Source organism: Prionailurus bengalensis, chromosome A3, assembly GCF_016509475.1.
Source record: "Prionailurus bengalensis isolate Pbe53 chromosome A3, Fcat_Pben_1.1_paternal_pri, whole genome shotgun sequence".
In the NCBI taxonomy this organism is placed as follows: Eukaryota; Metazoa; Chordata; class Mammalia; order Carnivora; family Felidae; genus Prionailurus; species Prionailurus bengalensis.
In genome coordinates this window covers 12,644,466-12,657,105 of record NC_057354.1, presented here as the reverse complement: position 1 = coordinate 12,657,105, position 12,640 = coordinate 12,644,466, and the positions used below count along the sequence as shown (strand labels likewise).

General features: G+C 45.7%; 1 protein-coding gene across 1 annotated transcript in view; it reads left to right on the top strand.

Annotated features, from left to right (window-relative positions):
- ARFGEF2 (ADP ribosylation factor guanine nucleotide exchange factor 2) overlaps nt 1-12,640 on the top strand; it is a 104,899-nt gene that overhangs the window by 45,951 nt on the left and 46,308 nt on the right. The window contains 8 exon segments of the mRNA XM_043553725.1: nt 165-348; nt 2,586-2,697; nt 3,214-3,419; nt 6,219-6,303; nt 6,406-6,577; nt 7,135-7,286; nt 8,313-8,441; nt 9,726-9,884. Of these exon segments, the coding sequence (XP_043409660.1) occupies nt 165-348; nt 2,586-2,697; nt 3,214-3,419; nt 6,219-6,303; nt 6,406-6,577; nt 7,135-7,286; nt 8,313-8,441; nt 9,726-9,884 (1,199 nt within the window).

Sequence of the window (12,640 nt, the reverse complement as noted above, 5' to 3'; positions counted from 1 at the left end):
TAAGTTTTTAAGTATCTGAGTAGTAATCAAGTTTTCATGCTTGTGATTCTTCCAGTACAAGCTTTATTGTTACAGGTCTGGGAAAGGAAACCACAGAGCCCCATCTGAGCTCAGGTGTGTCTGTATCCCATCTGCTTATTTGGTTTCCTTTGCTTTTATGTCAGGTCAGGAGAGGCCCACAGATCAGGAAATGGGGGACGGGAAAGGCCTTGACATGGCCAGACGGAGCAGTGTGACATCCATGGAGTCCACAGTGTCCTCAGGGACCCAGATGGCTGTCCAAGATGATCCGGAGCAGTTTGAGGTCATCAAGCAACAAAAGGAGATTATTGAACACGGCATCGAGCTGTGAGTATGGCTGCTACTCCAGCCGAATCTCTTGGGGCCTCTGACAAAGCCACATCCCCCCTGGGACTGAGTCCACAAGGGGAATGCCTATCACAAAAGGGCAGTGCTGGCACTTGCAGCTGAGCCCGACTGAGCCAGGCAGAGGGAGTGAGTGGGAGATGGAGAGGGACATCGAGACTGAAATTGAATAGCTTTGTGTAACTGATGCCTGGTCTTTTTATTTTTATTTTTCCTAATGAAAGAAGTTAAACCGATTCAGAAAATAGAAGTACAACACAGGAATGTTTAATCATTCATGAAATTATCATGTAGAGGAAATCACTGTTGATAACTATTTTCCAGCTATATCTTATGAAAAATTTCAACACACAGAAGAATTAATGTTACCCTATTAGGGTTATCTATGTATCTTTTTTTCTGAACCATTTGAAAGTAATTTGCACCCATCATAATACCTCAGCCCTACATCTGTGAAAAAGAAGGACATTCTCCCATATAAACACATCATCATTATCACAATCATTGGTAATTTTAATGTATTTCTTTCCGGTCTTTCACACACAAAAATATATAAGCACAGTTTTACATCCTGTCCAAATTTTGAATGATTGGTTAACTTAGTAAATTCAGTTTGTTTTAAAAGTTGATGTTAAGGGTGCCTGGATGGCTCAGTCAGTTGAGTGTCCAAGTTCGGCTCAGGTCGTGATCTCACAGTTTGTGAGTTTGAGCCCTGCATCAGGCCCTCTCTTGTCAGCACAGAGCTCACTTCAGATCCTTGTCCCCCTCTGTCTTTGCCCCTCCCTTGCTCATGCTCACTTGCTCTCTCTCTGTCTCAAAAATAAAACATTAAAAAAAAAAAAAATAGTTGAGCACCTGGGTGGGTCAGTCAGTTAAGCATCTGACTTCGGCTCAGGTCACGATCTCGCCGTTCATGAGTTCGAGCCCCATGTTGGGCTCTGTGCTGTCAGTTCAATGCCTGGAGCCTGCTTTGGATTCTGTGTCCCCCTCCCTCTCTGCCCCTCATCCACTCACACTCTGTCTCTCTTTCTCTCTCAAAAGTAAATAAATATTAAAAAAAAAAAAAGTTGATGTTAGAATACTCACTTATTAATTGAAGTGTTGGTCTTATTTCCGCTCTCCCCAGACTGGCATCTCCCCAGTCTGTTCTCCCGGAGCTAATCTTTTAAAAACTTAAATCAGGTCATACCACTCCCCTGCCTACGATCATTCCAGGTGTCTCTCTCCTCATCACAGCCTGATCCCACCTCTGGGTCCCCCTCACTGACCTCATCCTCCTGCCAGTATCCACGTCGTAAGATACACTTCAGTCCCTTGAATACCTCAAGCTCTTTTCACCATCGTGGCCTCTGCTTGGAATACTCGTGGGTCTTTTTCCTCCTTAGGACTTGGCAAAACCTCTCTTCCTCAAGGAGGCCTTCTGGAGCCACCTGTCTGCACAGGTCCCAAGCTGCTCTTGCTTGCACACTACCCATGTCCTTCCCTTGTAGCCTTTGCCCCAGTCCGTGCTGACACGTGAATAGCCTTCTCCAGTGCAGGGCCTGGTAAATAGTGAGTTGAATTTATACATAGTTAAGTACGCCTACCTTTAACAGGAAATACAAACAGTACTTAAGCACTGGTAAAGGAAATCCCAACATGGACAGTCTAGGGTTCTTATATTGGTTCTTACGGACATCAGAGATCCAGGCTCTTTTACTTTTTCTGCTTCACCATCCTTAACACAATTTTCACCTTCCGTGTTACCTCATGGCTTAAGGTGACTGCTGGAGCACCAGCCGTCACATATATCCTAGGGAATAAAGAAGAAAGGGCAAAAAGAATATACCTCCCAGCCAAGCCAGCTTTGTTTAAGGCTCCTTCCTGAAAGTACCCACACCACTTCTGCTCGTATGTCACAGGCCAGAACTTTATCACATGGCCATACTTTGTTTGAGGGAGGCAGGAAAATGTAGTTTTTATTTCAGGTAGTCGTGTGCCCGGCTAAACATCCTTGAGTTCTGTTCATGTGGGAGAAGAGGAGAACTGATGTTGGGTGACAGCCATCAGACTCTGCTACAGCTAGGTCAGAAATTAAAGGTGGAATTTGGAGAAGCTGCCAGGACACACACGACCTTCCTAAGCTGATAAACGTGACTTGTTCATGGCCCAGATGCCAGCTTTTTCTGTTCTCCAGACGTTGAAATAAGTAACCCATGTCCTATCTCTTCTCGAAACAGTTTCAACAAGAAACCCAAGAGAGGGATCCAGTTCCTTCAGGAGCAGGGCATGCTGGGACCGTCCGTCGAAGACATTGCCCAATTCCTGCACCAGGAGGAGCGCCTGGATTCTGTAAGCCTCGGGGTGGGGCACTTGCGTGTAGGTTTTATCAGGTGATTCTGAGACCCTTCCGGCTTTAACCTACAGTGTGACTGACCCTGAGTGCAGTGGCTTTTGTCCACACCCCTGCTGACAGCAGTCCTACTTGCTCCAGCGTTGCAAAAAGCTCCCAAGAGGTAGTTGTGTTCTTGGTGGAACAGCGTCAGAACTAGAAGTGTCCTTTGACTGCCGGAGACTTCTGGCTGCTCATCTGCAGCTAACCTCCCTCCTGAGTATGTCTCATCGTGTTCCCATCTTTAAGTCTCTCGTGCTGCCTCCTCCTGCTTCGTCCACGGCAGGATAGACTGAGCCCAGTCTAACCCATCTGGGCGGGTGGGCAGGCTCGGAGTCACCCGGCTTTTCTAGTGGGCCAGCCTGTTCTGGGTGTTGAGAGCAGGGTGTTCTGCCTTCTCCGCTCTGCCTGAAGTGTGCCTTACTGTGGGTTCACGTATGACAGTTTCTAGATGTGAGTGGATGCATATGTTTCAGACCCAAGTAGGTGATTTTCTGGGAGAGAGCACGAGGTTCAACAAGGAAGTGATGTATGCCTACGTGGACCAACTTGACTTCTGTGAAAAGGAGTTTGTCTCAGCCCTGCGGACATTTCTGGAAGGTTTCCGCCTACCTGGGGAAGCCCAGAAGATTGATCGATTGATGGAGAAGTTTGCAGCGAGATACATAGAGTGCAACCAGGGGTGAGCACTGTGTCTAAGTCCCTTCCACATCACCTTTTTGCCTGCCTCAGAGCACTAGTCTTCGATTGGTTAGGACTTGAGTTTAATCTTTCTAAATCTGTGCTAGGCAACTGAAGTTTCTGTTACCATGTACCAGGCATTGTGCTAAGGGATTATTTTATGTAAGACCTCACAGCTTCTGTCTGTGTCCCCTTTCTACAGACAAGGAGAGGACTGGAGAGGCTTAAGTAACTTGCCCACGTTCACACAGCTGGAGCCCATACTGGTTTTTTTTATTTTTTTATTTTTATGTTTATTTATTTGGGGGGGAGGCCAGAGAGAGAATCCCAGGTGGGCTCTGCACTGTCAAGCCCGGCCCTTGGATGCAGGGATCAAACCCCAAAACCGTGAGATCATGAGCTGAGCCGAAATCAAGAGCCAGACGCTTAACTGCCTGAGCCACCCAGGTGCTCCTAGAATCCATGCTATTAATTGTGATAAGAGTAATTTTATGAGTTGGAGGGAGGTCCTTGGGCATCTCTTCCCTAATTAACAACGGCTCCTTGGGGTGCTGGGTGGCTCAGTGAAACATTTGACTCTTGATTTTGACTTGGCTCATGATCGCAGGGTCATGGGATCAAGCCCCACATGGGGCTCCATGCTGAGCACGGAACCTGCTTGGGATTCATTCTCTGTCTCTCTCTCTCAATCCCTCTCCCCCTCTCCCCCGCTTGCTTTCTCTCTTTCTCTCTAAAATAAAAAACAAAAAAGTACTGTAAAAAAAACCCAAAAAACAGCTCCCCGATTTAACATACAGAGTAGATCTCAAGGATTTTGGTTGTTCTTTGGTTACGTAACTAACGAGCAGGTTACAGAAATGGCTATATAACTAATAAAACCTGCCTTAAATACATGATTTCATCTTAGGGCCTCTTTTGGTGGGTAGTTCATGTTTTTTTTGTAGAAGTGGAAATTAAAAAGAGGGCTAACCTTTATTAAATATTTCTTATATGTCTGTCATGCCATGGGTTTTTCATAATTAATGGTAATCCTGTGAGTAGGTCTCCGTTTTATAGACGAGAAAACTGAGGCTCTGGGAGATTGAGCAACCTGACCAAAAGCTAATCGGCCAGCAAGTAGCGGAATAGGATTGAAAATGAATTGTCTAACTCAAAAGCTCATGCTGCTCCCAGTGGGCACAAAGTGCAGAATTTCTGAATGTACTTGAACATGATATGGAGATTGTTCAGTGGAGACATTTCGAGAACAGTTTTGCCTCAGGTCAACTTGGTTTTCATATTAATTGGTCCTGATGCTCCAGGTGCACAGCCGGCTGTTCCCTCTGAGACACATGGACAATAAAGGCAGCACCTGGTCATTTTAACCAAGTGGACATTAGAATTTGCTACAAAGGCATAAGGAGATTTTGTTTCCTTTGAACATAGTCTCCTGTGTGAGCCTCGTGCCTTGATCTGTTTCTCTTCATCGGTAAACATGTGACCCAATTGAATTTTATTTTGGAATCGGTCTTTTCGTTATGTTCTTCAGAGTGTCTCCCTTTCCTTTTGGGGGCGATGTGGACATAGACCAGTTTTGTAGCTTCAGCCTCACATGTTTTTGAGGCTATGCATCCACCAGTTTTTGCCTTTCTTCTCTTGCCTTGGGCAAAAAAACAGTCAGACTTCAGCTTATAATTTAGAACAATGTATTTTTCTTCAAATGTCTGCTGTTCAGTATTACAGTGGGGAATGTAAGCTATAAACAATAACTGAACAGCTGTTTTTTTAAGATTTTATTTAAGTAATCTCTACACCCAACTTGGGGCTTATTTTTTTATTTTTATTTTTATTTATTTATTTTTTTTCAACGTTTATTTATTTTTGGGACAGAGAGAGACAGAGCATGAACGGGGGAGGGGCAGAGAGAGAGAGGGAGACACAGAATCGGAAACAGGCTCTAGGCTCTGAGCCATCAGCCCAGAGCCTGACACGGGGCTCGAACTCACGGACCGCGAGATCGTGACCTGGCTGAAGTCGGACGCTTAACCGACTGCGCCACCCAGGCGCCCCTTATTTTTTTATTTTTATTTGTATTTATTTACCTTTTTTTTTTTAAATGTTTATTTACTTTGAGAGAGAGGGAGAATATGAGCGGGGGAGGGGCAGAGAGAGAGAGAGAGGGGCAGACTCCGAAGCAGGCTCCAGGCTCTGAGCTGTCAGCACAGAGCCTGACGCAGGGCTTGAACCCACGAGCTGTGAGATCATGACCTGAACTGAAGTCAGATGCTCCACCGACTGAGGCACCCAGGTGCCCCCAACATGGGGCTTATTAAACTTAGGACCCCGAGATCAGGAGTCGCACACTCCCCTGACTGAGCCGGCCAGGTGTCCCTGAACAGCAGTTCTTGTCCTCTTTGCACCCAGTGCCCAGCACAAAGTAGATGCTCTCAGGAACAGGACCAGGGTGAAGCAAGTGAGGCACAAAGGTGCAGACTAGAAGGGGGCCTCACGCTCATGGTTGGAGTGAGGGTCTCCTTGCATTTTGTGCTCTGGGTGTCTTGCTTGCCACACCCTGATCCCTAGGCCTTTAAAACTTTACTTAAAACTGTGTTATGCAAAGAAATCTAAAGCTTGACATGGTTTCTTGATTAGCTTTTTCTACACTCAGGGTCATTAGTAATTGTTATTCAGTGATGATGAAAGGATGAATGCTTTTGACTAGTTTGCCATCACGTGGAACGGTCAGCCTGCTTTCAGTGCAGTATGTCTCCATTCGCCTCCTCTCTGTGCATGCTCTTACATCTGGAACCTTCTCTTCCAGGCAAACCCTATTTGCTAGTGCTGACACTGCATATGTCCTAGCATACTCCATTATCATGCTAACTACAGACTTGCACAGCCCTCAGGTAAAATATTTTAGTGATTTATATATTGCAGCAGCTAAATAAGGAGCTTTATTTGGACCACCGGATGGTTTCTAAATTGTTTTTTATTTTTTTTAATTTCAGGTAAAAAATAAAATGACAAAAGAACAGTATATTAAAATGAATCGGGGTATCAATGATAGTAAAGACCTACCGGAAGAATACCTCTCAAGCATATATGAAGAAATAGAAGGCAAGAAAATTGCAATGAAAGAAACAAAAGAGCATACGATCGCAACCAAATCAACTAAGCAGAGTAAGGTCTAATGGCAAATTATTTTTATTCTAAATTTCGAGTGTATTAGAGTGCATGATTAAGTCCCTTGATAATAAATCTAATTTGTGTATCTAGACATCTGAATAGCAAATGTGTTTAAATTAGTTATTGTGATTATGTTGAGTCTTTTCATAATTATAACCATCTTCTTGCTAAATTTGTGATTAGCTACAAGAAAGAATTTCAATGAGTGATCTGAGAGCCAAATTACCCCCACAAAATGTTCCCTGAAACTGCTTTAATGCCACTGGTGATTGTGCCAACGTTGGTGAGGATTCTGTTAGGTAAGGCCCACGGCACGATCAGTTTCAGCCCAGTGTAGGGGTTTAGAGCACCGGCTGTAGAGCCACGCTGGCTGGGCTCAAGTCCCACCTCTACTACTTACTGGCTGAGGTACTAGGCCTCTCCTTGCCTCATTTCCTCCTTCAGTAAAGTGGTAATATTCCGAACATGCTCATGGAAGTGGTCAGGGGGACTTGTGTGCCTAGCACATAGCAAGCTGTCCGTGGGTGTCACACTCCCCTATTTCTTTGTAGGCGTAGCTAGTGAAAAACAGCGACGGCTGCTGTACAATCTGGAGATGGAGCAAATGGCTAGAACAGCCAAGGCCCTGATGGAGGCCGTGAGCCATGCCAAAGCCCCGTTCACAAGTGCCACACACTTGGACCACGTCCGGCCAATGTTCAAGGTGAGTATACTGAGAAGTGAGGACCCGGCTCAGCCTGATTCTGGAGGTGACCAGCTAGAAGCTAACCAGCCACCCTGTGATGGTGAAGAGGTTGAGGAGAGGAAAGGCCAAGTCTGGGTGCTTCTGTCTAAACGGTAACTAAAGTGAGTCCTTCCCAGAAGCCCTTATGATGCCGGGGATGCACCAGCACTGGCCACAAGCACGGGCTCTGTGTCGGAATGGCTGGTTTGCCACTTCATAGCTCTGTGGCCTGGTCCCCTGTAAAATAGGGACAAATACAGGGTTGTTGTTAGAGCTGTGGGGGTATTGAATGAATGAATAATTATTCAGGCAAAAGAGATCATTTTAACATCTCACCTCAGTGGACTCAGGGTTAGTTTACCAGATGAAATTAGCTGGAAGTAAAGAATAATGTCCTGAAGTCCTTCTATTTTTAAGATGTCTAGAAAAGATACATGTTTTATATACATAGCACATAATTTTTCTCCAAGATATTTTTATAGTAACTATCAATACCCTCTTAGATTTTTGTGAAGCTTTATTTCCAGGGAATTCACAACAAAATTGGAGGAAAAATAAAGTCTAAATAATTCGAACTAGGAAACTTTCAGTAAACTAAGTTTATAGAATATAAGTTACTTATAGGTTTTATTTTGCATGCCAGCCTCTGATTGGCAATGGCTGCCTGCTGCACTGTGAATGAAGGATTCTCGTGCCCTGAATAGACTCAGGAGGGAGTGGGCCCTCCAGTTGATTAATGATGTCTGTCACGAGCGCAGGTACTCCAGCCACGTATTTATCTTCCTTCCTTTTGAACCACACGTCTAGTAAAGAGCGTATCTGTAGTGCTGTTGTGATACTTTTGACCACAGATCAGGAGGAACTATTTTATATTGTGAATGGAATAGGGTGAAAGCAAAATAGTGATGACTCTGGCATCCTGCCTGTGCTCATAAGTGGCAGTGTGGTCTCTAACAGCTGTTGCCATGCTACAGTTGTAGCATTTGAAACCTTGCTCCCTTTTAGCTGGTGTGGACACCACTGCTGGCCGCCTATAGCATCGGACTGCAGAACTGTGACGACACAGAAGTGGCCTCCCTGTGCTTGGAGGGCATCCGGTGTGCAGTCCGGATTGCCTGCATCTTTGGAATGCAGGTGAGTTTAACAAAGCTCCAGCGATCCTGGTGGGCTGTGTGCCTTTGGATTTGGCAAAACTTAGAAGCTACCAGACATTTCCACCGAGCCAGAAATTCTCAGCAAGCTCCTTACTCATGCCTGCTGAGAGGAAGCCCACAGATTTGTGCTGACAACAGTCTCCTCTGCGGGAAGAATTGGAGATTTGGATTATAACCTTCTTTAGGGGTGGGTGGGTTTCAAGCTACTTGACAGGGCTTGACAAAACAGACTTCCTATCCGTCTGACTAATTTGTGTGCCCTAGTGCTTAAAATATTACTTTTCCTTTTAAGATCTGTTTTTATTATAATTTCCTTCATATCTAGGTCTTCTCTGGGAGAGACTAATAATTTACTGCAAAATGAATGTGTCTATAAACCTTTGAATCTTGAAAAACGCAAGCAACTGAACAGAATAAGATTCTCAAACTGCTAGGAAATTAGGAAATCGTCAGTTCCATGCATTACTTCTTAAATAAGAATTTGTACCCATTTATTTTGAAAAACTCAAATCTATTCCTGCTTACTTTACAGTTAGACATTTTCTGCTGTACCAAGACCACAGGCTTTGACCTCAGTCTGGGTTTCAGAACCCAGCTGTGCTACTTCTCTAACCATGTGACCTTGGCCCAGCTAACTTCTCTGTCAGACACTCGATTTCCTCATTTGCGGAGTTGAGAAAATAGGCCTACCTTGCAAGATTGTTGCAGATACTACTGCAGATGTTACAGTGTAAACATTTCAACATTTTTAAACATTTTTTTAATGTCTATTTAAAAAACTTATTTTTGAGAGAGAAAGCAGGGGGAGGGGCAGGGAGAGAGGGGGCACAGAGGATCCAAAGCGGGCTCCGTGTTGACAGCAGAGAGCCTGATGTGGGGCTTAAACTCACGAACCATGAGATTATGACCTGAGCCGAGGTTGGATGCTTAATCAGCCGAGCCACCCAGGCGCCCTGAGTGTATGTGACGATCTTAACATTCAACAGATTCCTCTCCCACTCCCTCCAGAGGGAATAGAACCTGGAACTTAAGTCCGAGGTCAGCTGCAAGGGAGAGAGCTGGCTCTCAGCCATGAGGTGTGCAGGGATATTCCGGGAGCAGGAGGACGCCAGCACCGAATAACTGGCCTGATAATGTGCGTGAAGTCTGTTAGGCGATATGTATACAGAAGGTGTCAGAAACCCAGTACACAGTCCAGTCGATGAAAACAGTCACGCTAAGGGTGGAATCTGAGCGTTGTCTCTTATTTGGGCTTCCATTACAGCTGGAGCGAGACGCCTATGTTCAGGCTCTTGCTCGCTTCTCCCTGCTGACGGCCAGCTCCAGCATCACAGAAATGAAGCAGAAAAACATCGACACCATAAAGACGCTTATTACGGTGGCACACACCGATGGCAACTACCTTGGGAATTCCTGGCATGAGGTGTGTTTCCTTTGAAAGCTTGGTAAATGCCTTTTCTTAGGATGACTCCCAGCATTCCTTTCATTCACTGTCTATCTGTCTTTGGTCAGTTGCATTTTTGGAACTACAGTGAGGCCTGACTTTAACTCTGGGTTTTCCCTTATCTTTCAAATATGTCACATATCTGAGAGTCAGCCTGTGTGGCTGCAGACGGCAGGTGGGTTCACATGCACCCCCTCATGGGGTTCCCACGCCCCCGCAGTTCATGTTGCACAAGCACACCTGTGTTGCAGTGGCTTTCCTCCCACCCGAGTGCTGCTTCCCCAGCCCTTATGTGCCTCCTGGAAGCGCCTAATGCCAGTGTATAGATTTAGAAAAAGCTGGGAGCCTGATCTGAAAAGAAAGGTCAACATTTACAGTAAGCCACTAAGGAGATTGCCGGTGGGTTTACGTTTTTCCTTAGATAACATTCTAAGGTGCTCACCTAAAGATAATTATTTGTGGGTACAGACATGTGTTTGAAAGGTCATTCATTGAAATTTTAGTTGTCATAGGAAAAAGATTGTATGAGAAACAGCCTGGATGTGCCAGCAATGAGACATTGCTCTTTATTTTTAAAACTTTTTTTTTTTTCAACGTTTTTTTTTTTATTTATTTTTGGGACAGAGAGAAACAGAGCATGAACTGGGGAGGGGCAGAGAGAGAGGGAGACACAGCATCGGAAACAGGCTCCAGGCTCCGAGCCATCAGCCCAGAGCCCGACGCGGGGCTCGAACTCACAGACCGTGAGATCGTGACCTGGCTGAAGTCGGACGCTTAACCGACTGTGCCACCCAGGCGCCCCGACATTGCTCTTTAAAAGAAAATAGAACAAAAGTGTGGTACGCCATTCCTTAGAGTGTTATGAGGCCATTCGAAATAATGTTGCTGAAGGGAGGGACAGCCAGACATACGTGCTCCTTGATGGAAGCACACAGTACCACCCATGAAATGCTTCTGCCCCCACCTGCAAACCGAGTCAGTCCAAGCCTGTACTGCCAGTTCACGGGAAATCTAGGGGCCAGAGGCAGGTGTAAATGAGATCATGTCCATCAACTGTAGGAGATGAAAACCCCCCCGACTGAATGACCAGGCTCTTCAACAAATAAATGACAAGGAAAATAATGAATGGAGTCTTAAAAAAGACTTTAGGGGCGCCTGGGTGGCTCAGTCGGTTGAGTGTCCGACTTCGGCTCAGGTCATGATCTCGCAGTTCGTGGGTTCGAGCCCCGCCTCGGGCTCTGTGCTGTCAGTTCAGGACCCTGTTTCGGATTCTGTGTCTCCCTCTCTCTCTGCCCCTCCCCTGCTCATGCTCTGTCTCTAAAAAGACTTTAGAGAAAAAAATAAAAATGATTTTGTGTCATGGAAAGGTGGTCACAGTATATGAAGTAAAAATTCATTTTAAACGTACATAGAGAGTGAGGTTTGAACAGATAAAGAAAAACGTTGACATCCTCAGTGATAGAATTAGGTAGGCATTTTATTTTCTGCTTTTTTTCCCTTAAGTTACATTACCTGATTTCTCTACCATTTGTGTATATTGCTTCTTGCTTTAAAGAGAAAATTGTGAAAAAGTGGAGGTGAGAGAGTGCAGAGTTGCAGGGACTGTGGGCACCTAGAGGGAAGATTGCTGCCTCCTGCCCCACGGAGTCCTCAAGGGGAAAGGGCCCCCGGTCCCCTACCCACCCCCCCCCCAGCTGCACTGCGGGGGGCCGGGCTGGGTGTGCACCTTTGCCTGCCTGTGTGTGGCCTGCAAGTCCCTCAGTCCCCAGGCCGTACCGCTGTGGGGTGCCATGAGGAGAAGGGAGGTCATGGCGCGGGAAAGGGATCAGAACCGCGTTTGGCAGGCGGTAAGGGCTCAGTAGGTGTTAGCTGTCCTCCTCCCCCTTATCATGCGTCCTCTTCCACCCAGCCTTTCCTTTCTCTGTCACAATCCTGGAGTTTTCTGTATTAGAAAAGATGAAGTTGCATGGGGTGGGGGTGGAGAGGGCTGGGTTGGTTTGGGTTTGGTTTTGTTTTGTTTTGTTTTATCTCTATGCCCAGTGTGGGGTTTGAACTCATGACCCCAAGATCGGGGACTGAGCCAGCCAGGAGCCCTGGTTTTTTTGTTTGTGTGTATTTTTTTTTTTAAGTTTATTTATTTTTGAGAGAGACAGAGACAGAGCATGAGCGGGGGAGGGGCAGAGAGAGAGAGAGGGAGACACAAAATCTGAAGCAGGCTCCAGGCTCCAAGCTGTCAACACAGAGCCTGACGTGGGGTTTGAACTCACAAGCCGTGAGATTATGACCTGAGCTGAAGTCGGACACTTAACCCGACTGAGCCATCCAGCCGCCCCTGTTTTTTAAGAAATAATTTCCTGTCTTCTGAGGAGTCATAACGTCTGATGAATCAATAATTAGCCACTTTGTTTCGTAGAACTTTTTTTAACCTGGAGGCATGATCTATGTGGGGTTCCCGCTGGTTGCCAAGTCTGTAGCAACACCTGGAAATGTGAAAATGAATTACCACCTATGTGATGATCAGAAACCTTGAGAAATCAGACTTGGAACCAAGAATCCCTCAGCCACAGGTTGTTGACATACTCAAGACTCTGGCCATCCTCAGCTTCTGGAAAAGGGAGGGAATTCATAGTTTACCGGTAATAATTTAATAGTATTGTATGTGGAGCAATCAGAGGATAGCTCTTTCTGGTAGAATTAAGTACCTTTCTCAGTCAGCTGGAAGGCAGTCTATAAGT